Genomic DNA, 25,575 nt, shown 5'->3' with positions numbered 1-25,575 from the left:
TGACTATCTCTGGTCAATCCGAGCCTTTCTAACTTAGAATTTATCCTGTGTCTCGGAATTGAGCCAATGTGGAACTCGCTGCCCCATCTCGGGTGGTGGAGGCGAACGATATGGATGTGCTTAAGGGGAGATTAGAAACATCCACAAGGCGGAAAGGGCGATGCTTGACGGGATGGGATAAAGTGGAGTTCGAGGAGGTCCGTGTGGAGTTTAGGCACCAGTCCGTGCCATTCGCGCTGAATTACCAGTTTCTCTGCGTTACGCTTTGTATTTCTAACCCGGCTACATGTCACTTTAAAGGGATAAATGCAAGCAGCCTGACAAACCGCGCCCTGGTCAGAAGCCCGAGAGCTGCCTTTTACTGCCCCCCACACCCACCCGTCAAGGTGAGAAAGCGGCCACCAGCACGAAGACCAACATGCACATTCTGGTTGATACGGGCCTGAGGGTAAGTGAGCAGAGCTTTCTGCTCATTCCATGACCTCTTGAGTTTGTTTCAGTTCATCTTCTCTTCATTCCTGGGATGGGGATGTCGTTGGTTAGGCCCAGCATCTATTACCCGTCTCTAATTACTGTTCAGAAACACAGAAAAACTACAGCACAATACAGGCCCTTCGGCCCACAAAGTTGTGCCAAACATGTCCCTACCTTAGAGATTGCTAGGTTTACCTATAACCCTCCATCTTACTAAGTTCCGTGTACTTATCTAAAAGTCTCTTAAAAGACCCTATCGAATCCGCCTCCACCACCGTTGCCGGCAGCCCATTCCACGCACCCACCACCCTCTGAGAGAAAACCTTACCCTTGACATCTCCTCTGTAATTACTCCCCAGCACCTTAAACCTGTGTCCTCTTGTGGCAACCATTTCAGCCCTGGGAAAAAGCCTCTGACTATCCACTCGATCAATACCTCTCAACATCTTATACACCTCTATCAGGCCACCCCTCATCCTTCGTCTCTCCAAGGAGAAAAGGCTGAGCTCCCTCAACCTATCCTCATAAGGCTTGCTCCCTAATCCAGGCAACATCCTTGTAAATCTCCTCTGCACCCTTTCTATGGCTTTCACATCCTTCCTGTAATGAGGCGACCAGAACTGAGCACAGCACTCCAAGTGGGGTCTGACCAGGGTCCTATATAGCTGCAACATTATTTCTCGACTCTTAAACTCAATTCCTCGATTGTTGAAGGCCAGTACACCATACACCTTCTTAACCACAGCTTCAATCTGTGCAGCTGCTTTGAGCGTCCTATGAACTCGGACCCCAGGATCCTTCTGATCTTCCACACTGCCAAGAGTCCTACCATTAATGTTATATTCCGGCCAGAATGAACCACTTCACACTTACCTGGGTTGAACTCCATCTGCCACTGAGGAGGTGGTGGTGAGCTGCTGTCTTGAACCTCTGCGGTCCCTGAGGTGTAGTTACGCCCACAGTACTGTTAGGGAGAGAATCTCAGGATTTTGACGCAGCGACAGTAAAGGAACGGCCGATTTATTTCCAAGTTCGGATGTTGAGTGCTGTGTTCCCCTCTTCCCTGAGCGTGGATCCTGTGTGACAGATGGGGACGGGGTCCAGTAACACAGTCTCACCAGCCCAATATCAGCTCAAGGTGCTAATTAGAGGGATTAGCGGAGGTAATATATGTGGAGTTACAGGGATCGCACCTAGGTGGGATTGTGGTCAGTACAGACTCGATGGGCCGAATGGCCTGTTTCTGTACTGTGGGATTTCTATGATCTCTGGTTTTTATGATTTTTCCCCAGTTGCTGTATATGAGTTTGAAAAGGTCGAAGGTGAAGTCTTCAGAAGAGAAGGTTTTGGAGATGTTGGACCCCTTTGTGAAGGTGCTGATAGACTGTCTTGAGTCCATGCACGTGAAGGTAAGCATTGTTCACAACGGGGGATACTCACTGCTTCGCTTCATCGTTAATAGCCCACACACCAAAATTTTAATTGACTATTCAACACAATCGGTTATATCCGAATTATTCCAATATTCTTTGTTTAGTGTTTAATATTTATAATGAAAAGCTGTAACGTCACAAGGTCTTCAGGAAAGGAAATAAAGGAGGAAAGTGGGGGGTGGTGGGAGGGGCAGCAAGGTGGCAAGCACTGCTGCCTCTCAGCGCCAGGGACCCAGGTTCGATTCCTGGCTCGGGTCACCGTCTGTGCAGGAGTCTGCACGTTCTCCCAGTGTCTGCGTGGGTTTCCCCCCAAAGTCCAAAGGTGTGTGGGTTAGGTTGATTGGCCATGCTGAAATTGTCCCTTCATGTCAGGGGGGTTAGCAGGGTTAGTACGTGGAGTTAAGGGGGTAGAGCCTGGCTGGGATTGTGGTCAGTGCAACCTTGATGAGCCGAATGGCCTCCTACACTGTAGCGATGCTGCAATTTAAGGAGGGCGCGGTTGAGAAAGAGGATGACCAAGCGGGGCAAAGGACAATCTTATTTGGCTAAATCTAACAAAGTAAACAGCGCAGTTATATTACTTGTGTAACCAGAGACCACCAATGATGTGGGAAGGATGGAGATGTACAAATCTGCAAGGATATTAGTTTGGTGCAAAAGTTCTGGTTTAGTTAAAAAGGGGGCATTGGATTATCCAGATATACACAGGGTTAGTTGTGTAAAGGGCAGAAAGGGGCATGGGTTAGAAACATCGAAAAAAGTAGAAGCAGGAAGAGGCCATTCAGCCCTTCAAGCTTGTTCCGCCATTCAGTTTGATCATGGCTGACCATCAAATTCAATATCCTGGTCCCTCCTCCATCCCAGATCCCTTAATCCCTTTAGTAGAAACTTGGGAAATAGAAGCAGAAATATTTTCCAGTGTGTTTCTAGTCCGAGGGAGCTGGCTCTTGGGAATGAGGTGGATCATGTGTTGGCAAGAGAACATTGAAGGGAAGAGTGATCATTGTACCAAAGGCTTGAGACTGGCCAGGGAAAAGAACAAGAAACTATCAAGGGTAAGAGTAATTAACTGGAGGAAGGCCAATGTCAATGGGATAAGAATTGAATTGGACAGAATAAATCAGAGTCCAGGGCTGCCAGGACAAATAGAAGCTGACCATGGGCTATCTTCAAAAAAGAGCCAGTTTGAGCACAGTCCAGAGAGAGTTCCCAGTAAGATTATGAAAATGAATCCAGAGCTCCCTGTCTGTTGTGTTGTAAATACCCTGTCACAACCCCAGTGCGTTTTTATTTTTTCTGTATTTGGCAGATTATCACTAAAATCCATTTGACAAGTATTGTGCATTCAGCTGAGAGTTCACATACTGAGGGAGCGCCGCGCTGTCAGAGGGTCGGTGCTGAGGGAGCGCCGCGCTGTCAGAGGGTCGGTGCTGAGGGAGCGCCGCGCTGTCAGAGGGTCGGTGCTGAGGGAGCGCCGCGCTGTCAGAGGGTCGGTGCTGAGGGAGCGCCGCGCTGTCAGAGGGTCGGTGCTGAGGGAGCGCCGCGCTGTCAGAGGGTCGGTGCTGAGGGAGCGCCGCGCTGTCAGAGGGTCGGTGCTGAGGGAGCGCCGCGCTGTCAGAGGGTCGGTGCTGAGGGAGCGCCGCGCTGTCAGAGGGTCGGTGCTGAGGGAGCGCCGCGCTGTCAGAGGGTCGGTGCTGAGGGAGCGCCGCGCTGTCAGAGGGTCGGTGCTGAGGGAGCGCCGCGCTGTCAGAGGGTCGGTGCTGAGGGAGCGCCGCGCTGTCAGAGGGTCGGTGCTGAGGGAGCGCCGCGCTGTCAGAGGGTCGGTGCTGAGGGAGCGCCGCGCTGTCAGAGGGTCGGTGCTGAGGGAGCGCCGCGCTGTCAGAGGGTCGGTGCTGAGGGAGCGCCGCGCTGTCAGAGGGTCGGTGCTGAGGGAGCGCCGCGCTGTCAGAGGGTCGGTGCTGAGGGAGCGCCGCGCTGTCAGAGGGTCGGTGCTGAGGGAGCGCCGCGCTGTCAGAGGGTCGGTGCTGAGGGAGCGCCGCGCTGTCAGAGGGTCGGTGCTGAGGGAGCGCCGCGCTGTCAGAGGGTCGGTGCTGAGGGAGCGCCGCGCTGTCAGAGGGTCGGTGCTGAGGGAGCGCCGCGCTGTCAGAGGGTCGGTGCTGAAGGAATGGTTTCAAATGCAGCGTTAAACAAGAAGTCCCATCTGCCTCCTCAGGTAGCTGGAGAAGGTCGAATTATTTGGAAGAAGAGCAGGGAGGGTTTTTTCCCTGGTTCCCTGGCCAATATTTTTCCCTCAACCTTCATCATAAAAACATTGCCATGTATGGAGACTTGCTTTTAAAGTTTTTTAAAGTTTATTTATTAGTGTCACAAGCCGACTTACATTAACGCTGCAGTGAATGTACTGTGAACATCCGTAGGGTTTGTTCTCTTCCTAGAATAGCTGCAGGCTGGTCGGAAATAAAACTTCATTTATTGAGCATTATTTTAAAATTAGCATTTACAGAAAGCAAAAGATATTTATTTGCTGGTAAGAGAGAGCGACAGACAATACAGATTTGATCCAAAAGCTTTACAGGATTCAACACATCTGAACACCTAGCTGTTATTAACAATATATGAATTTAGTTATCTGTTATTAAAGAGCTGGGCACAAGCAGTCTCCAGCTTTCATGATCTCACAGCCATGAATTGTTTTTGAAAGCTGCGTACAAACTGGTTGCCGCACTGCCTCCTTTAATTACACCATCAAAAGTGTTTCTTTGGCTGTATAGTACTGTAGTAGAAAAGCACTGTGTTAATGCAAGTTCTTCTATTGTTAGATTGCAATGCCGTCACGTTATTCCAAAGAAATATCCTCTATTCGTGTCCTCAACGTGGCTCTCTGCCAAAAATACTTGTGAAGAACTAATTAGCTTTCCCCTTAACTTCCAGACTTTGGGCAGGTTCAACATGGTTCAGTAAATAAAATTGCGTCAGTTTTCCTGTCCATCCGTCTGGGTTCTGTTTTATAACAAACTGTCGAGCGTTTTTGGCTGAAGCTTAATTGCTGAAGTGTCGTTGTTTTGCATTTACAGGTGATCACAACTGCGTTGCAGTGCCTCACCTGGGTATTGAAATTCCCATTGCGGTCCACCGAAACTCTGGCTGAGCAGCTGACCCAGCAACTTTTCCTGTTGCTGAAGGACTATGCCGTGGCTGGAGCTGGGATGGGGGAGAACTTTCACTTGGTTGTGAACTGTTTCAAGGTAATGTTTTAAACCGCAACTATCTGGTAAAAGTAGAGTGTTGGATGAATACTTCACATCTGTCTTCACCCCAGAGAATGAGAATGATAGTATGGAATCCAGGGGAGAGAAGCTGTGAGGTTCTTGAGCAAATTGACAACAGGGGAGCACAAGGTATTGGAGGTGTTGGCCACCAGTGCTCATTTCACCAGTCTGCATCCTACTGAAGTCTGTTGCTGTTTGGAAACTGTTCTGCTCTCTGAATCTGATGCAGATCAGAATACCTCATTGCTGCTTCTGCTAAATTCCCATCAATCTGTCAGTAGTCAGAGCTTTGGGGATTGTAGAGGCAGCACGCCTCGATGGCAAACACAGCAAGGTGTTTTCGTTGGTAGCTGGTGGTGATGATTTGCCCAGCTTTCACTGGGAGCTCCTAGTACCACCCCCTGAGGAGGGTCTTCACCTTGGCTGACCAGCCTACCCAAGAGAGTCGTAAAGGTTGAACATTTGACCACTTCTGAAACCCAACCAAGTAACCACTGATTCCCTAAAGCCTGTCCACCATCTACAAGACCCAAGTCAAGAGTGTGATGGAATTCTCTCCACTTGTCTGGATGACAGCCATTCCAACAACACTTATTAGAATCATAGAATCCCGACAGTGCAGAAGGAGGCCATTTGGTCATCAGGGCACAATCCCACCCAAGTCCAATCCCCATAGCCCCATGCATTTACCCTGGCTAGTCCCCATGACACTAAGGGGCAATTCAGCATGGCCAATCCACCTAACTTTCATATCTCTGACTGTGAGAGGAAACTGGAGCACCCGGAGGAAGCCCACGCAGACACGGGGAGAACATGCAAACTCCACACGAACAAGTCACCCAAGCTGGGAATCGAACCTGGGTCCCTAGCACTGTAAGGCAGCAGTGCTTTCCACTGTGCCACCGTGCCAGCCCTTGAGAAGCTTGATACCATCCAGGACAAAGTAGCCCATTTAAATGGCACCCTATCCACCACCTTCAACATTAAGTCTCTCACAGCCAGTGCCCAGTGGCAGCAGCATCTCACCAAGGCTCCTTTGATAGCACCTTCCAAAGCCCACCATCTCTCCCATCCAGAAGAACAAGAGCAGTAGATATCTGGGAACGCTATCACCTGGAGGTTCTGCTCTGAGTCACTCACCATCCTGACTTGGAAATATATCACCATTCCTTCACTGTCACTGGTTCAAAGTCCTGGAACTCCTACCCCAACTACACACTGGATGTACCTACACCTCATCAACTGCAGTGGTTCAAGAAGGCAGCTCACCACCAACACCGCCTCTCAGGCAATTAGAGATGGGTAATAAATGCTGGTTTGGCCCTGTCCTGCAAATGGTTAAATGGAATACTAAAAGCAGACGACTCCTGCAGAGGGTAGAGTGAAAACCTGCTCAAACACTGCCCTGGAATTGGAAGTTCCAGTGATAAAAGAAAGTCTCGAAGTTTAGATTTCTGTAGCAGAGAAAGTTAAACAAAGTTTCTCAGGTGATCGGTTTTGAGGGCTGGGTAATGTTTCCGCTAGTTGGCAAATCAGTAATAAAGATTGGGGAATCTCACTCGGAGAGTGAAGAAAGAAAATGTTTTCACAGAAGAGCTTATTAAAATGGTTAATGTCTTACTAACAGGGACCATTGAAGCATAGGCTGGTGTGACAGTTAAAAACAGAATTGGTTAAATATTGCACAAGGATATGGGAGAAAAGCAGGGAAAGAGAGTTAAAGGCTGTAGCACAGTTGAGGAGCTAGCACTGAAATGGGCCAAATGGCCACCACCTGCTCCAATTTCTCTGAACATTGCCCACGATGTATTGGTGCTGATGTGGCTTACGGAGGGTAAAGCTGCTCGAGGCGTCAGCTGCTCGCAGCTTCTGGCAGCTGCTAAATGTGAGCTCGGGTCCCCCTCTGCTCCAGTGTCCCGGTTCACTTTGTTCCTCTGTGGTCCCTGATCTGGTTCTGTTGCCCGTTGCATTGAGTTGCGGATTGGGCACAATCATTAAAATAATTGTTCCCTTACAATGCTATTAAGCATTGAAATTCAAAAAGTAGGCAATACGATTGATAATTTAGTGCCTTTTTGATCGATATAATAGAACCCTCACAGCGCAGGAAGAGGCCTTTTAGCCCATCAAGCTGCACCAACAACAATCCCACCCAGGCTCTAATCCCATAACCTCATGTATTACCTCAATCCACCTAGCCTGCACATCTTGGGACCCTAGGATGCAAGTTAGCATGACCAATCCACCTGACCTGCACATCTTGGGACATGAAGGCACAATTTAGCATGGCCAATTCACCCAAGCTACACAACTTTGGGAGGAAACCAGAGCACCCGGAGGGAACCCACACTGACACAGGGAGAACGTGCAAACTCCACACAGACAGTGACCCAAACCGGGATTTGAACCCGGGCTCCTGGTGCTGTGAGGCAGCAGTGCTAACCACTGTGCTGCTCAAATCTTTGGCTCGGGAAATGGTTGGTTCCTTTTGCTGAGTATGTCTATGATGGGGGAGCGTTGTGTAAGCGATAATGGTTTGTATTAATAGATATCTTTCACTCCCCAGGCCATCACTATCCTCGTCAGGAACGTGACGGGATATACAATAACGGGTAAACAGCTACAAGTCCTGTTGGGGTATGCTGAGGAAGATATTTACGACTCATCACGTCAGGCAGCCGCATTTGGACTTTTGAAGGTGAGTGAAAGAGGCAACAACAGCTTGAATTTTAATAGGGGAGGTGAAGGCTTAGTGGTATAATCGCTGAATTATTAATCCAGAAACTCAGCTGATGTTCTGGGGACCTGGGTTCGAATCCCACCATGGCAGCTGGTGGAAATTGAATTCAATAAAAAAAAACTGGAATTAACAATCTATTGATGACCGTGAAACCATTGTCGGAAAAACCCACCTGGTTCACTAATGTCCTTTAGGGAAGGAAATCTGCCGTCCTTAACCTGTCCGGCCTACATGTGACTCCAGAGCCACAGCAAAGCGTTTGATTCTCAAATGCACTTGACACCCATGTCCCACGAATGAATAAAAAATTGCAGCAGTCACAGTGATGGATGGGGTATTATCTCAGCCAGTTTCTGAGCACATGGAGGCATGGAATCCTCCCCTAGAACCCAGGTTTCCAGAACATTAGCTGAGTTTCCAGAATAAAGGTCTGGCTAGGCCGTCACCTCCTTCATTGGTTTTCTGTGTGTGCGCGCGCGTGTGTAAACAAGGGCACACGACACATCGGTACCAGTGGCCCTGTGGAGCACCTGCCTTGCATTGGCAGGGGACAGAGTGGAGCTGGGAACAGTTCACCCGGAGGCTGCTGAGAACTGTGGAACTTCCAGTCTCTCAAATCCGGGTTGAACGCAGAGCCGGTCACTTCCCTTCAGGGAAATCTGGGGGCTGGTTTCTTGGAAAAGGGATGTTAAAGAAGAACAGACTTCAGTGTAGTGTGCGAGCACCTCACACACTCTTGGGATACCCCATGCAGCCCGTACTGGCTTCTGAAAGAGCAGTTCAATTAGTCCCGCTCCATCTTCTCTCTCCCATGTAATTTATCCCTGGTGAGCTTTACTTTTCCCAAACACATCCAGTTGCCTTTTTATGGTTGCTATTAGCGAACTATTAAAGAAAATTACAGCACAGGAACAGGCCCTTCAGCCCTCCAAGACTGCACCGACCATGTTGTGTGACTTAATTAAAATCCTCTACCCTCCTGGGGACCATATCCCTCTATTCCCATCCTATACATGTATTTGTCGTGGCGCCCCTTAAAATTCACTACCGTATCCACTTCCACTACCTCCCCCAGCAACGAGTTCCAGGCACCCACTACTCTGTTTAAAAAAAAACTGCCTTGTACATCTCCTTTAAACCTCGCACCTTAAACCTGTGCCCCCTAGTAATTGACTCTTCCACTCTGGGGAAAAAGCTTCTGACTATCCACTCTGTTCATGCTCCTAAGAACATAAGAAATAGGAGCAGGAGTAGGCCATCTAGCCCTTCGAGCCTGCCCCGCCATTCAATAAGATCATGGCTGATCTGTCGTGGCTCAGTTCCACTTTCCCGCCCTCTCCCCATAACCCTTAATCCCCTTGCCTATCAAAAACCTATCAACCCGCATCTTAAATATATTTAGCGAGGCAGCCTCCATCACTTCAACGGGCAGAGAATTCCAGAGACTCGCCACCCTTTGAGTGAAGAAGTTCCTCCTCAACTCCGTTCTAAACCGCCCACCCTTTATCTTGAGGCTGTGCCCTCTCGTCCTGCTGTCCTTTGAGTGGGAAGACCCTCTCCACCTCTAAACATCCCATTCATCATATATGTCTCAATGAGATCTCCCCTCATTCTTCTAAACTCTAACGAGTACAAGCCCAGTTTATTCAGCCTCTCCTCATAGTTCAACCCCCTCAACTCCGGTATCAGCCTAGTAAACCTCCTCTGCACTCCCTCCAAGGCCAAAATATCCTTGCGTAAGTGCAGCGACCAAAACTGCACACAGTACTCCAGCTGCGGCCTCACCAGTGCCCTGTACAGTTGCAGCAAGACCTCCCTACTTTTATATTCAATCCCCCTCACTATGAAGGCCAGCATCCCATTCGCCTTCCTGACCACCTGCTGCACCTGCAGGCTGGGTTTTTGCGACTCATGCACAAGGACCCCTAGGTCCCTCTGCACCGTCGCATGCTGCAGTTTTTCGCCATCTAAGTAATAGTCCTTCCTACCATTATTCCTACCAAAGCGGACAAGTTCACACTTGCCAACATTAAATTCCATTTGCCAGTTCCTGGCCCATTCGCCCAGCCTATCTAGATCCTTCTGCAGACTTTCCACACCCTCCGCACAATTTGCCGTTCCACCAATCTTGGTGTCGTCAGCAAATTTCGACACCATACACGCGGTTCCCTCCTCCAGATCATCTATATAAATGGTAAATAGCTGAGGCCCCAGCACCGACCCCTGGGGCACTCCACTAGTCACCAACCGCCAATCCGAATAGCACCCATTGACCCCCGCTCACTGCCTCCTATTTGACAGCCAATCCCCTATCCACGCTAACACCCTACCCCCAACTCCATGCCCCCGACCTTCTGTAATAATGTCTTGTGAGGCACCTTATCAAACGCCTTCTGAAAATCAAGAAACACGCCCACCAGCTCTCCTCTATCCACCGCCCTAGACACATCCTCATAGAACTCCAATAAATTCGTCAGACACTACTTCCCTTCATTCTGCTCTATCAAACAATTCTCCTCAAGATGCATCGCTATTTTCTCCTTGATCAAGGATTCTAACATTTTACCTACAACAGACGTTAAACTAACCGGCCTATAATTCCCTGCCTTTTGCCTGCCACCCTTCTTAAACAACAGCGTAACATTAGCTGTTTTCCAATCTTCCGGCACTTCCCCGGAATCCAGCGACGTTTGGAAAATAATCATCAAGGCATCCACTATCACCTCCGCCATTTCTTTCAGAACCCTTGGATGCATTCCATCTGGTCCTGGGGACTTGTCCACAATCAGTCCTTCCAGTCTGTCAAGCACTGCCTCTCTAGTAACAATAATGTCAGTCAGGCCCTCCACTCCTACCACCTTTCCATCGCTAACACCCGGAAAATTGTTCACGTCCTCCTCCGTGAAGACCGAAACAAAAAAGTTATTCAAGGCCTCAGCCATTTCCCCATCCCCTACTACTAAGTCCCCCCTCTCATCCTCTAAGGGTCCAACGTTCACCCTAGTCAGCCTCTTCCTTTTTATATATTTATAAAAACTCTTACTATCCTTTTTTATATTAAGCGCTAGCCCAGCTTCATCGTTTATCCTACCCTTCTTTATCAACTTCTTCGTCATTCTTTATTGATATTTAAACCACTCCCAATCCTCTTCTCGCCCACTACTCTTAGCTACTCTAAACGCATCCGCTTTTAATTTAATACTCTACCTCCTTTGTTATCCACGGCTGATTATCTCTCCTCCTACGATCCTTTTTAACCATCGGAATAAATTTCTGCTGAGCACCAAGAAAGATCTCCTTAAAGATCCTCCACTGTTCCTCAGCAGACCTACCTTCCAATGTGCTTCCCCAATCAACATTCGCCAATTCCTCTCTCATCCTATCGTACTCCCCTTTGTTCAAACAAAGGACACAGGTCCGGGAACCCACTTTCTCCTCCTCCATCTGCATCAGAAACTCCACCATACAATGATCACTCTTCCCAAGAGGATCCTTCACCACAAGGTCCCTAATTCTACTTGCCTCATTACATAACACCAGGTCCAAGATAGCTCGCTCCCTCGTCGGCCCCAACACACACTGTTCAAGGAAACTATCCCAGCAGCATTCCAAGAACTCTTCCTCAAGCCCACCGCGTCCAACATGGGTCGACCAATCAATATGTAGATTGAAATCCCCCATAATTATCGCCGTTCCATTCCTGCACACCGCATTTATTTGCACGTTAATAGCCCACCCCACCTCCAGATCATTATTTGGGGGCCTATAGACGACACCCACCAGTGTCTTCCTCCCTTTGCTGTTCCTAATCTCCACCCACAACGATTCCACTTTCTGCTCTTTGGCTCCAATATCATCCCTTACTACCACCGTGATGCTATCCTTAATCAGCAGAGCTACGCAACCCCCCCCACCTTTTTTCCTCCCGCCTATCCTTCCTAATCACTTGATACCCCTGTACATTTAGCTCCCAGTCCCTGTCACCTTGCAGCTACGTCTATAGTCCTATCTACACAATTCACCAGGAGTCTGGTCCCAGCACGGTTCAGACCAACCCCATTCCACCTGAACAGGTCCCACCTACCCCAATACTAGTGCCAATGCCCCATAAATTCAAACCCATTCCTCCCACACCAATCCCTGAGCCACCCATTCACTTCCTTAATCCTGTCAACCCTACACCCGTCTGCACACGGTTCAGGCAGTAGTCCAGAGATAACCACCTTGCCGGTTCTACTTTTTAATTCCGTTCCCAGCTTTTCATACTCCCTCCCCAGATCCTCAGTTCGCATTTTGCCTACGTCGTTGGCACCCACATGTACCACAATGACTGGGTTCTCACCCTCCCACTCCAGGTTCCTCTGCAGCCCAGATGCGACATCCTGGACCCGAGCACCAGGCAGACAACACACCCTTCTGTGCACTTTGTCATTGTGACAAAGGACAGTGTCAATACCCTTCACCACACTATCCCCAATTACCACTACATTCCTTTTCACCTTCTCTTTGCCTATTTGCTGTGTCTGCATCACTGTACCGTGTGCAGTTTGCTCACCTACCTCACAGCCCTCGTTCTCGTCCACACTGGAAGCAAGAACCTCAAATCTGTTATGCAGATTGAGAGGCTGAGGCATTTGGTCCCCACCCTCCTGTTCCTGACCCTTAGAGTTAGCCAGTCTAGGGGGTGTGGCTGTCTCTTGCACCCCATTATCAATGTCACCCTCCCTCCCTCTGATGAGGCTCAGAGGCTAGCTCATCTACTTTGAGCTGGAGCTCCTCCAGCAACCTGCACTTAGTGCAGACATGGTCACTGGGAAGGACCCTGGGGTCCACCAGCACCCACATCATACAGAAACAGCACATCACGTGCCCCTCTATTATTCCCTGTAGTAATACTGAACACCGTTCTCAACGCAAACTTACCTGGCCCTTTTCTCCTAAGCCCTAGCAGCTCACTCAGCTTCCCTCTCACTCCGCTGCCCGCTCTGACACTGCCCACTGTCTACACCAGGCCTCCTTTTAAACCTGGCGCTGTTTAAAAGCCTGCTTACCTACAAATCCCTGCTATCCAATCCCTTTGAATTCTTAAAGTGGTAAACACAAAAATCCCGCGAAAATGCTTTTAAATGATTTAAACAGTTTTTAAACAGGTAATTTCTTACCTGACTCAGTGCTCCTTCACTCCGCCCGCTCCAGCATAATCTTGTCGACTTCTATCAGGTTTCCCCTCAACCTCCGTTGCTCCAGTGAAAACAAACCAAGTTTCCCCAACCTCCCCTCGTACCTAATGCGCTCCATACCAGGTCACATCCTGGTAAATCTTTTCGTGCCCTTTCCAAAGCCTCCACATTCTTATGGCCAGCGGAATTGAACACTATATTCCAAGTGCGGCCTAACTAAGGTTCTGTAAATCTGCAACATGACTTGCGAATTTTTAAACTCAGTGCCCTGGCTGAAGAAGGCAAGCATGCCGTATGCCTTCCTGACTACCTTCACCGGCATTGCCACTTTCAATGACCTGTGTACCTGTACACCCAGATCCCCTTGCCTATCAATACTCAAGGGTTCTGCTATTTATGTATAGCCTGTACTGTATACTTAAATACTGTATGACTTAAGGGTTCTGCCATTTACTGATTATATTGAATCAGCTTCCACAAGCTCCCATCCCCTTTAACAAGTTTATATTTAAAAGTGGTGATAAACTGCAAACCCAATGTCTGTGTGATTTTCCAAACAATCAGAATTTCTAAACCGTGGGAAAAGCAGCACCTATGTCTGGGTGAAAGTTGCCAGATCCAGGAGTTAAGTAACTTCCCACTGGAAACTCCCCAGTCTCCCTCCCAGATTCACCTTGCCACTCCGTGCAGACCCCTCGCATCGACTGTCACCTGTCCCTGTTCCTCCCCCCACACCATGTCTTCTTGGTCACCCGCCTTCTCTCTCTCTTTCCCCCCCGCCTTCTCTCTCTTCCCCACCCCTCCCCCCGCGTTCTCTCTCTCTCTCCACCCCCCCCCCCCCCCCCCCCCCGCCTTCTCTCTCTCTCTCCTGCTGCATTTTATTCCTCACCCTACTCGATTTAGCGGCTCCAGAATGTAGTTCCCTGTTTTCCCAACCCTTCCAGTCTCCCTGAAAGCCTGGAATGGGCAATTTGGCATTGGGATTTCCAGTTCTCCCCGCACACTGCTTTTTATTTTCCCGCATGATTTAAACTCCCCTCCCCGCTTTATGTTCACAGGCGATCCTGTCCAGAAAGTTACTTGTTCCAGAGATGGATGATGTGATGAAGAAAGTGGCCAAGCTAGCAGTGACTGGACAGAGTGATACCGTTCGAGTGCAGTGTCGTCAGGTCAGAACCAAGCACCATGCCGGAAGGTTTGGCGTTGTTTAGTTACAGCGGCCAGTGAGTGATGTAGATCTCAGTTAATCGGGCACGCATCTTGAGGGAACAACACACCGTCATTCCAAAGGACTCAACTGTTTCTGCACTGTGCTGGTGTTCAGTATCTGCGCAACTGGAAATTTCTAGACAGAAAAGTACAAGGTCTGTCCAGTTCACAGTCGACTATCCTGGCAGTCCCACAGTGCAGTGATAGTGGGGTTACTGTCTGTGATCAGTCTCTAACGGGGATCTATAACAGACCGACAATTTCATCCCCATTTTGCAGAACGTTTTCCTGACCCGTGTATCCAAGGATTTCTTGCCATGTCCGATTCACTCTGACCGTTGTTATATTCAGCATGGAAACAATTTGGAACTGTTACACGTCGGGTTAGATACTTCAAGATGTTGTATGAAGCCTGTAATGTTTTATGTTGATTTGGCTAGGATGAGCATGAGAGCTGTAGCTTCAGGGTGTGATTCAACTGAACCACGGGAAACTTTTATCAAAAACAAAGTTTAGTTAAGAATATTGTTGACAAGTATAGTCAAACACTTAGCAAGAACTGTTAACAATTACACACAAGAAACACAACCACGATAATGAATAACTATTAAGGAAATATCTCGGATGTGTTCCAACCAAAGCCAACATCCAATGCACAAAACCCTCCAAGTAAGCACACTGCAGCCTAGGAAACTTGTTACAGGAATTCCGCCTCCTGGGCTAACTGCTGAAAATCCCTTGGGAAGAAATTCAGAAGTCAAGGGTCATGGGTGGAAGAGGGGATTCGTAATGTTAAAACGGCAGCGCGGGCTCGTTGGGCCAAAGGGCCTGTTTCCCATGCTGTGTTGTTCTTTGTTCTTAAGTCGAATCTGTTTCCCAAAACGCAGCTTCTTTAAGAGAAGAACAGGGAGAGAAAGAGACTGTTTCTTAGCTTGCTGTTAAACTGCTTCCAAAACAAAACTAAAAGCCCAAAGTGGAAAAAAAAAATCACCTATCACCTGACTGTCACATCTTAGCTCCACCCCTAATAACATCGCTGAAGCTGCATGATTTTTACTTAAAAAAAAAACCTTTCTTAAAGGTACACTCACATGACAGAACCTTGGTTTTCAGCTGGGGAATTCATGGTTAAGCTTCCAGAAGTGAGGAATCCCCCAGTGTTTGGGTTTTGAGATTGCAATCCCAGTGAGCAGAAAGCTCAGGGCAATAGCTTCTCGCCACAGAATCAAAGGCATGCCGTAAATCAGCAATGTGTTGCGTATTTATACGTGTGTTGTGTGTGCACATCTGTACGCATGTGCATCTGTTTGTTTGTCTATGCACATGTTCTTCCTGTCTGTGTGCACGTGTGTGTGCGTCTCATACATGCAACTCCTAACCTGTTGTAACCATTTCATCCTTTTATTTCTTTGCATTAGGTGTATCTGAAATTTATTCTGGATTATCCCCTGGGTGATAAGTTGAAGACTCACCTTGAATTCATTGTGGCACAGCTTTCGTGAGTTTTATTCTGATCCATTGCTGTTCTTTGCTAATACATTTTGTCTTTAACACAATGGGGAGTCCGTTGAAGGTGTGACATGTCAGTGCAGTCACATCTCGAGCTGTGACTCAGTGGGTCATGCTCTCACTTGGGAACCCATCGGTTGTGAGTTCAAATCCCATTCCAGAGAATTGAACATAAAATCACCTCTGATATTCCCTGTGGTGTAAAACAAAATTAACAAGGCTACAGAAAATAGGGTTGCTGCTTCAGAAAACCAGAAATGATGGACTGAATAGGCAACCTCTGAGGCATAAAACATTCTATTCAGGGGTGTTGCACTGTTGGAAAGAGTATATTGAGGGAGTGCCGCACTGTCGGAGGGTCAGTGCTGAGGGAGTGCCGCACTGTCGGAGGGTCAGTGCTGAGGGAGTGCCGCACTGTCAGAGGGTCAGTGCTGAGGGAGTGCCGCACTGTCAGAGGGTCGGTGCTGATTGTCTGTGTGGGCTAGGAATAGAATGTGCAGCCACACATGCTGAATGGTTTGCGGAATTTGGGGAAGAATAATTTACGGGAAAGTACCTTAAAAAGGTGAGCAAACGAAAGCTCTTAACGTCTAAAAGCAAGTTTGATTTTTCTCCTGTGTTTAGTTATGAACATGAAATCGGAAGAGAATCTGCGTTGGAAATGTTGGCTTATATCTTCCAGATATTCCCTCAGGTTTGTTGATGAGACATTAAAACAAATGTTTTGCTGCATGACCCAAAAAACATTCTATAAATAACAGGGAGCCCAGGAGCCTTGAGCGAGTGAGGAGTTTAGTGAAATATTGCTTTGTTTCTGACTGTCTCTGTTTTCACGACAGGATCTGCTTCAGCAGAACTGTGCCCTTTTCTTCATCCCTCTGGCTCTGATGATTGTGAATGACGATTCTCCACGGTGTAAGAAGATGGCAGCCTTGGCTGCCCAGTCGCTGCTGAGCAAGATCAATGAGAAGCACAAGGACCTGATGTTCTCTGTGGTCCTGACGTGGTTTGAAAGTAGAAAGGTGAGAGCGAGCCCGCACCTGGAACTTCCTGGGATTCATAGAATCCTTACAGTGCAGAAGGAGGCCATTTGGCCCATCGAGTCCGCACCAACAACAATCCCACCCACGTAACCCCACCTATTTAATGGCCCTGATACTAAGTGGAGGGTCCCTTCACTCTGAGGTTGTGCCCTCGAGTTCTAGCTTCTCCCGCTAGTGGAAACATCCTCTCCATGTCCACTCTATCCAGGCCTCTCAGTGTTCTGGGATCTGAGAGTTGACGGGCTTGGGGGGAATGTTGTAGACATTGGGCGAGGCAGCGGAGGGGAATGAGGCCATAGATTTGAACACACAGATTTTTTAAATACTGCCAAGTACAATGTTTAATCAGGTCTGTGACCCTTGATCTGGATTCACTCTCAGCTTGTGTGTACCTGTTACAGACCTCGCACCACCGATTGGCAGCCCATGCCTGTGGGCTTTTTGTGGAAGTTGAGGGTGTTACCTTTGAGAAACGCATTGCGACTGTCCTCTCCATCCTGGAAAACGAAATCAATCCTGAAAGATTCCAGAACGTGAGTCCAACCTCTGCACCTTAAAACACTTTGGGGTTGATCTCAGGGGCTGGGCAGGGGGGGTTAGTTCACACCATTAGATCCCACATTGATTCCTGTGTTTCATTAATTAGCACTGCTTGGGACTGAGCAACTAGCAGACCATGTTTAAAAAAAAAGTTGTGTGCACCAAGTTAAGGGCCTTAACACTTGGGGACCTGTGTTTGGAAAAAGTTTACCTGTCTCATTCAAGCCAGGCCTGACTGCATCGTAAAGCGTGAAATTCTGCGAAACGTTTCTGAAGGGTTTGAGCAAAGATTTGGTCGTGGCGTTTGAAATTGTAAGGGGTGTGGATGAGAGTGAATGTGGCAAAGCTCCAGCCGTCTAGCAGGGTGTCAGTAACCGGAGGGCACAGATTTAAGTTAATTGACAGATTAATCCATTGCAGGGTTGGGGGGGGGAAGAATGAGAATTATTTTTGCCGCAGTGAGCTGTCGGGAAGGGTGGAAGAAACTGATTGGATAGTAATTTTCACCAGGAAATGGGGTAAATATATGAACCAGTGTGTTTGGAGGACAGTGTGGAAAGAGTGAGGGTGGTGGGGGGGGAGGCTTGGGATTGATTGGGTAGCTCTTTTCAAAGAGCTGACACAGGCACAATGGGCTGAGTGGCCTCCTGATAAAGTTCACATCTCTGACTTTGGTCACACAGGGGACGATATTGTTCCGGGTCCATGTCTGGCCCAAGGAGGAGCTCTTTGACTTTCTTGTTGTGTTTCTGTTCTTTGCCCAGATCGAGGAGGAAGCGGAGGAGAAGGCGGCGGACCGCTTGCTGTTTAGCCTCCTCACCCTCATTGTCAAACTGGTGAAGGATTGCAACCTCATCCAGATGCTGAAGCCAGACACCGTTCTCACCGCTATCTGGGGTGAGTTCAGTCCCAGCGTTACGTACAGGGCGTCACTCAGAAGCAGGCATGGCGCCAGGTGTGGGGGGTGAGGGTTGAAGTTTGGTGTAGGACTGTGTTTGAGGGAGGTGATGTCTAGCTGCTCAGAAGGGACCTGCATCTCACCCGCTCTCTGCCTTCTTTCGGACCACAGAGTGAATATACACATCAGGAGCTTGAAGCCATTCAGTCCTACCATGCCTGCTCCACCATGCTATAAGATCATGGCTGTTCTGACTATAATCTCCCCCTCCCCCCACCGAGTCCCTTATCAATCAAGAATCTGTCTACCTCAGCCTTAAAAATATTCAAGATCCAGCCTCCACTGCTCTCTGAGGAAGAGAATTCCCCAGCAGCGACCCCTGGAGAAAAACTTCTTCTTCTAATCTTCATTGTAAATGAGAGACCGTGTGTTCCTCCAACATCTCGTCTTTTCCACAAGAGAAAGCACCCTTTCCATATCCATCCTGTCAATTCACCTCAAGGCCTTATGTTTCGTTAGGATCTCATTCTTCTAAACTCCAGTGGATACAGGTCCAACTTGTTCACCCTTTCTTCAATCGAATGAACCTTCTCTGAACTGCCTCGAGTGCAGTTATATCCTTTCTCAAAATAAGGAGACCAAATTGTACAGAGTCTGAGAATGTGGTCTCACAAACACTCTATACAATCATAGCAAAGATTTTCCTGCTTTTGTATTCCACTCCCCTTGCCTCTACCCCTTTTGTGTTTTAACAAAGCTACTTTTCTCTGTGTTCGTTCATGAGATGTGGGCATCGCTGGCAAGGCCCAGCATTCATTGCGCGTCCCTAATTGCCCGTGAGAAGATGGTGGGTGAGCTGCCTTCTTGAGCTGCTGCAGGCCAGGTGGTGTAGGTACATCCACAGTGCTGTTAGGGAGGGAGTTCCAGGATTTTGACGCAGCGACAGTGAAGGAACAGCCAATGAAGTTCCAAGTCAGGATGGTGAGTGGTTTGATGGGAAACGTGCAGGTAGTGGTAGAAGGTCACTTCTGATGTGAAAGAACATAAGAAATAGAGGAGGAGGCCATTCGGCCCTTCAAGCCTGTTTCACCATTGAAAATTGTATTGATTCTCAACCTCAGCTTCAACCTCCTGCCCCTGGCCTCTGATTCACTTCCATCTCAGTCTTCAAAACACTCTGACTGAGCGCCTTCTGCAGTACAGAAATCCAAAGATTCACATCTCCTTAAGTGAAGATTCTCGTGATCTCAGTCCTAAATAGTCGGCTCCTTATCTGAGATTGAATCACAGAATTGTTATAGCGCCGAAGGAGGCTGTTTAGCCCATCGTGTCTGCACCAGCTCTCCAAATGAGTATCATGACTTAGTCATCCCCCTGACTTTTCCCCATACCCTTGCACATTTACTTCTATTCAAATAATCGTCTAATGCCCTCTTGAATGCCTCGATTGAACCTGCCTCCACCACACTCCCAGGTAACGCCTTCCACACCCCAATCTCTCTCTGCTTATTCTCCTATCACTCAACCAATTTAGTATCCATGTTGTTACTGTCCCTTTTCTCCCCTAAGCTCTAATTTTTCTCAAGTCTGTCGTGTGGCACTGTATCAAACACCTGCTGAAAGTCCATGCACACCGCATCTACAGCGACCCTTTCTGTTATCTCCTCAAAAAGTCCCAGCAAGTTAGTAAATCACGATTTCCCATTTAGCAATCATAGAATCCCTACAATGCAGAAGGAGGCCATTCAACTCATCGAGCCTGCATTGACAACGATCCCACCTTGGTCCAATTGCCATAACCCCATGTATTTACCCTGCTAATCTCTCTGACAATAATGGACAATATTACATGGTCAATTCACCTAACCCACACAGCGTTGGAGCTTGGGGAATCAACCCACATTTTTCCACATGACTACTAATTCTATCCTGAATATTTTTTTCTAGAAGCCTGCCCACTCCTTGCCCCTATATTCTCGATTCTCCACTCAGGAGGAACAACAACCACACTCACCCTTTGTTGTTTCAAAGGAATCGCCTCTCATTCTTCTGAAATCCAGAGAGTGTAGGCCCAACTTCTTCACCTCCCTTCACATGACAGTCCCAAAGAGGGAAAGGTACTTATCTGTTTACACACCCCCAGCGGGAATTCTTGTTCGGCAGTGTGTATCTGCAATTGGACCTGGAGTTTTCCCTTCACTCCGAAATTAACCTGCATGTACGGAATTCCTTTTGTGTTTTTTTTTATTCATTCGTGGGACATGGGTGTCGCTGGCTGGCCAGCATTTATTGCCCATCCCTAGTTGCCCCTTGCGAAGGTGGTGGTGAGCTGCCTTCTTGAATCGCTGCAGTCCACATGCTGTGGGTTGACCCACAGTGCCATAAGGGAGAGAATTCCAGGATTTTGACCCCAGCGACTGCAAAGGAACAGCCGATATATTTCCAAGTCAGAATGGTGAGTGGCTTGGAGGGTAACTTGCAGGTGGTGGTGTTCCCAATGTATCTCCTACTCTTGTCCATCTAGATGGAAGTGATGGTGGGTTTGGAAGGATCTTTGGTGAATTGCTGCAGTGCATGTTGTAGACAGTTCACACTGCTGCTACTGCGTGTCGGTGGTGGAGGGGTTGAATGTTTGTGGATGTGGTGCCGATCAAGTGGGGCTGCTTTGTCCTGGATGGTGTCGAGCTTCTTGAGTGTTGTTGGAGCTGCACCCATTCAGGCCAGTGGAGAGTTTTCCATCACACTCCTGACTTGTGTGCATCCTGAACGATTTGAAGTTTAATACACCGGGTTGCTGTAGTTGTTTTGCTGAAACCGAGTCTGTGAATTCACCAACAGGTCACATCCAAGCTCACCTGCAGCACCCTCACTCCTGGGTTTGGCTCACCTCGGCCCAGCTCTTCGGAATGCTGTTTGCTTCCCATCAGCCCGAGGAGTTAGTATCCAAGTGGAAAACCGGCAAAGCAAAGCATTCGCTGGAGACGCCAGCGGCGCGCTTCCTGCTGCAGGAGCTCGATGTGAAGGTATTGTCCTCCCTAAGGGAGATCTCTCGATCTGTGACACCCTGATCTCTCCAGATTCAGAGGGCAGCGCAGTCGGATGCTCTCCACCCATTGGCTAATGTCTGTAAGACTCCAAGCAATAGGGGTCCTCTTTGAAAAAGGGAAGGCTCAGTAATTGCCCGATAGAGATTTTCAATGTAAGGAAAGGGTTTGACCGAATAGACGTGGTAATGTTGTTTCACCCAATGGGCAGGCCAGAACTATGACGTAGTCAGGAATAAATCCGATAAGGAATTCAGGAATTTTGTTTTAACTGAGAGAATGTTTCGAATGGACAACTTATTGCCACAAGGAAGGAACGTGGCACAAACATTTAAGAAGAAGCTGGATCGACACACAAGGAGGACATGCCCCATCCCACAATGCAGTACCCCCTTACTGCTGTGTCCCTAACAGCACGACACCCTCAGCACGGACCCTCCTAGAGTCCACCCCCCTCGGCGCTGAGTCTCTAACAGTGCAGCACCCCCTCAGCATTGACCCAGAGTCCACACCCTCCCCCACAGCGCTGAGTCTCTAACAGTGTCCCCATCACCCCCCTCCCTTCAGCACTGACTCCCTAACAGTGCAGCACCCCCTCAGCATTGGCCCCCCCCCCCGCCAGAGTTCGGCATTCTAAAATGAATCAGCTGCGATTAGTATTAATGTTGGAGGGGGCTGAAGTCAGTCATACTGGTTTAGGATGTTGTGCGAGAGTGCTACAGCGGTGGGGAGAGGAGGAGGAGGAGGGCGGTTGCTGTATTTACCAGTCCATTTTATTGGACTTCTCTTGCTACTGTTGCTTAGTAACTTGCTGAACAACAAAACTGTCAGAGGGAGCAGGCAGCCATTCCAGAGGCTGTGATTGTTTTGGTTGGGGAAGGTTGCCCTTAGTTACAGTACTGATAAATGTCCTTTTGAGGTTCCATTATCTTGTAGCAACATCTCTACTTTCACTCTGCGGGTGAAATTCTTTCAAGCCTGAAATTCTCTCCAGCTCACTCAGATATAATCGTATTGAGTGATTGATATCGTCCGGTTCTGCAACAGGTCCATGGAAATTCCTTTAGACTTGATCCGGTTGGAGTCCGACACATGGTGTGTGTGTGTTCAGTATATTACTGCATCCTTGTGACATCCCAAAGCACTTTACAGCCAATATAGCACTTAGAACAAAGAACGTACAGCTCAGGAACAGGTCCTTTGGCCCACCAAACCTCCGCCAACACTTGACACCTTTCTAAACAAAAGACCTTTGACTTCTACATGATCCTCTATTCCCGGCCTATTCATGGATCTGTCAAAATACCTCTTAAACATTGCTATTGTATCTACTTCTACCACCTCCTCTGGCAGCGCACTCCAGGCACTTACCACCCTCTGTGTAAAAAAAAAAAAGCCTCTCACATCTCCTTTAAACTTCACCCTTTTACATTAAACCCATATCCCCCAGTAATTGACATCTTTACCCCGGGTAAAAGACTTTCCATTCTGTCCATGCCTCTGATGATTTCCTAAACTTCTGTCAGGTTGTCCCTTGGCCTCCAGCATTCAAGTGAAAACAAATCAAGTTTGTCCAATCTTTCCTCGTAGCCTCCTCTTACCCTCCAAACCAGGCAACATTCTGGTAAACTTTTTCTGTGCCCTCTCCTTCCAAAATCTCCATGTCCTTCTGATGGTGTGACGACCAGAACTATACTTTTTGATTTGATTTATTATTGTCACGTGTATTAACACAGAGTGAAAAGTATTGTTTCTCACGTGCTATGCAGACAAAACATACCGTTCATAGAGAAGGAAAGGAGAGAGTGCAGAATGTTGTGTTACAGTCATAACTAGGGTGTAGAGAAAGATCAACTTAATGCGAGGTAGGTCCATTTCAAAAGTCTGATGGCAGCAGGGAAGAAGCTGTTCTCGAGTTGGTTGGTACGTGACCTCAGACTTTTGTATCTTTTTCCTGACAGAAAAGGTGGAAGAGACAATGTCCAGGGTGCGTGGGGTCCTTAATTATGCTGGCTGCTTTTCCAAGGCAGTGGGAACTGTAGGCAGTGTCAGTGGGTGGGAGGCTGGTTTGAGTGATGGACTGGGCTTCATTCACGATCCTTTGCAGCTTCTTGCTGTTTTGGACACTCTTTTGTAATCACTGATAAGAAACCCAGCGGCCAATATGTACACAGCAAGCTCATAGAAACCGCATGGATCAGATAGCTGTACCAAAGGGACAGCACAGGCTGAATGGCCTTGTTCTTTGCCATTATCGTTCTACCATTGTTGACTGACTAGATTACTCATTATTTAGATTTGTGACACTTTTCCCTTGAGTTTAAATCTTAACAGTGCTCACGTGTTGCTAAGAATACGATTTTGTTTTAAATTTCAGGTCAGAGATTTGGCATTAACCTTTTGCCAGCAGCTGGAGTCAAAGTTCCTGGATCAGACATTGGGTGAACAGGTATGCAGAGACCAATCATTACTGTTCCGTCGCTTGAGAGAGCGAGGGCAGGAGGCGGGATGAGATTGGAATGGGACATGGCCAGTGTGGAAGCAGAGCAACTAATCATTCAGTTTGTATTTTTCTTAAAGTCTTCTTCAAACTCTTAACTCTCCAAATCCAAATTTCCTTTTGCTTTGCTGCTCACCTTGTCTTAGAATTATCAGTCTCGGATTTTGATAAAGTTGCAGTTCGAAAGGGAGGAAAACACTGCAGTAAATTAGCGCCTCATTCTCAGAACATCCCAAAGCAAAGTATTTTATTGAAGCATGCTTGCTGTCCTGACGTAGGAAAGATGGCAGCCATTTTATGCATAGCAAGCTCCCATAAACCATGATTTTTATTCATTTGTGGGACATGAGTGTTGCTGGTTGGCCAGCATTTATTGCCCATCCCTAGTTGCTCTTGTTCAGAAAGGCAGTTAGAAAGCCAACCAAATTGCTGTGACTCTGGAGCCAAATGTCGACCAGACCGGGTAAGGACCAGAGATTTCCTTGCCTAAAGGGATCTTAGTAAACCAGATGAGTTTATCCGACAATGGACAATGGTTTCACGGTCATCTGTAGATTCTTGATTCAAATTCCACTATCTGCCGTGTCGGGATTTGAACTCAGGTCCCCAGAACAATAGCTGAGTTTCTGGATTAGTGATAGCCATCACCTCCCCATATGACAATGACCGAATACTCTAGTTTAATGATGGTTGACTAGGACAGTGGAGAGGTTCCTCTGCTCTTTGAAGAGTAATGAAGTGGAGATGCCGGCATTGGACTGGGGTAAACACGGTAAGAAGTCTCTCAACACCAGGTTAAAGTCCAACAGGTTTATTTGGTAGCAAAAGCCACCAGCTTTTGGGCCTCTGACCCTTCATCAGGTGGTCAGAACTCTCCACTCACCTGACGAAGGGTCAGAGGCCCAAAAGCTAGTGGCTTTTGCTACCAAATAAACCTATTGGACTTTAACCTTGTGTTGTGAGACTTCTTACTTTGATGAGTAACACAGGATCTCTCATTTCCACTGGAGAGGGCAGGGATTTAACATCCCCTTTGAATATTACAGCACAGGTTCACGGTGTTCCGATTTTGTAACGTCTAGAAGCTCAGTGTCAGTTGCAGTGTTATCCGTGTGGGCAGTGAGATAAGTGTGGTTTCGTCAGCTTGCCCCTAAATCTCACTGAAGGACAGACTTGTGAAATTCGGCCTTCTTGTTGGGAAACAGGTGATAAAGAATTTGCTGTTCGTGGCCAAAGTCATCCACCTTTTGGCGCCTGTTGATGGTGGAGATGCGAAGAAGGAAGAGGAGACGGCGGAAGGAGATGAAGAAATTGAAGCTGAGGAGACTGGGGAAGAGGTGGCAGAAAACAGAGCTGCCAAAGGCGCCACCCTGATGTGGCTGCTCAGGAAACTCTGTACTCTTGCTAAACGAGAAGCAGCCTACACCCCAAAGATTCCTTTGAAGGTACTGTTTGCATTTCTGTGGCGCCTCAGTCAGTAGAATATAAGAACATAAGAAATAGGAGCAGGAGTAGGCCATCTAGCCCTTCGAGCCTGTCCTGCCATTCAATAAGATCATGGCTGATCTGTTGTGGCTCAGTTCCACTTTCCCGCCCTCTCCCCATAACCCTTAATCCCCTCTCTTATCAAGAACCCATCAACCCGCTTCTTAAAAATATTTAGCGAGGCAGCCTCCACCACTTCAACGGGCAGAGAATTCCAGAGATTCACCACCCTTTGAGTGAAGAAGTTCCTC

General features: G+C 47.9%; 1 protein-coding gene across 1 annotated transcript in view; it reads left to right on the top strand.

The window, feature by feature from the left end:
• utp20 (UTP20 small subunit processome component) overlaps positions 1–25,575 on the top strand; it is a 139,105-nt gene that overhangs the window by 100,353 nt on the left and 13,177 nt on the right. The window contains exons 47-59 of the mRNA XM_080191390.1: positions 301–448; positions 1,767–1,883; positions 4,982–5,152; positions 7,743–7,874; positions 14,155–14,265; positions 15,724–15,803; positions 16,439–16,508; positions 16,654–16,836; positions 17,259–17,390; positions 18,162–18,294; positions 21,134–21,318; positions 23,717–23,788; positions 25,045–25,284. Coding sequence (XP_080047516.1) covers positions 301–448; positions 1,767–1,883; positions 4,982–5,152; positions 7,743–7,874; positions 14,155–14,265; positions 15,724–15,803; positions 16,439–16,508; positions 16,654–16,836; positions 17,259–17,390; positions 18,162–18,294; positions 21,134–21,318; positions 23,717–23,788; positions 25,045–25,284 — 1,774 coding nt within the window. The remainder of the gene's footprint in view (positions 1–300; positions 449–1,766; positions 1,884–4,981; positions 5,153–7,742; positions 7,875–14,154; positions 14,266–15,723; positions 15,804–16,438; positions 16,509–16,653; positions 16,837–17,258; positions 17,391–18,161; positions 18,295–21,133; positions 21,319–23,716; positions 23,789–25,044; positions 25,285–25,575) is intronic.

The sequence above is a fragment of the Carcharhinus amblyrhynchos genome, chromosome 6, assembly GCF_965287045.1.
Source record: "Carcharhinus amblyrhynchos chromosome 6, sCarAmb.v2.hapA, whole genome shotgun sequence".
NCBI classification, from domain to species: domain Eukaryota; kingdom Metazoa; phylum Chordata; class Chondrichthyes; order Carcharhiniformes; family Carcharhinidae; genus Carcharhinus; species Carcharhinus amblyrhynchos.
The sequence above is the reverse complement of the archived record's forward strand: the minus strand, read 5'-3'. Positions and strand labels throughout refer to the sequence as shown.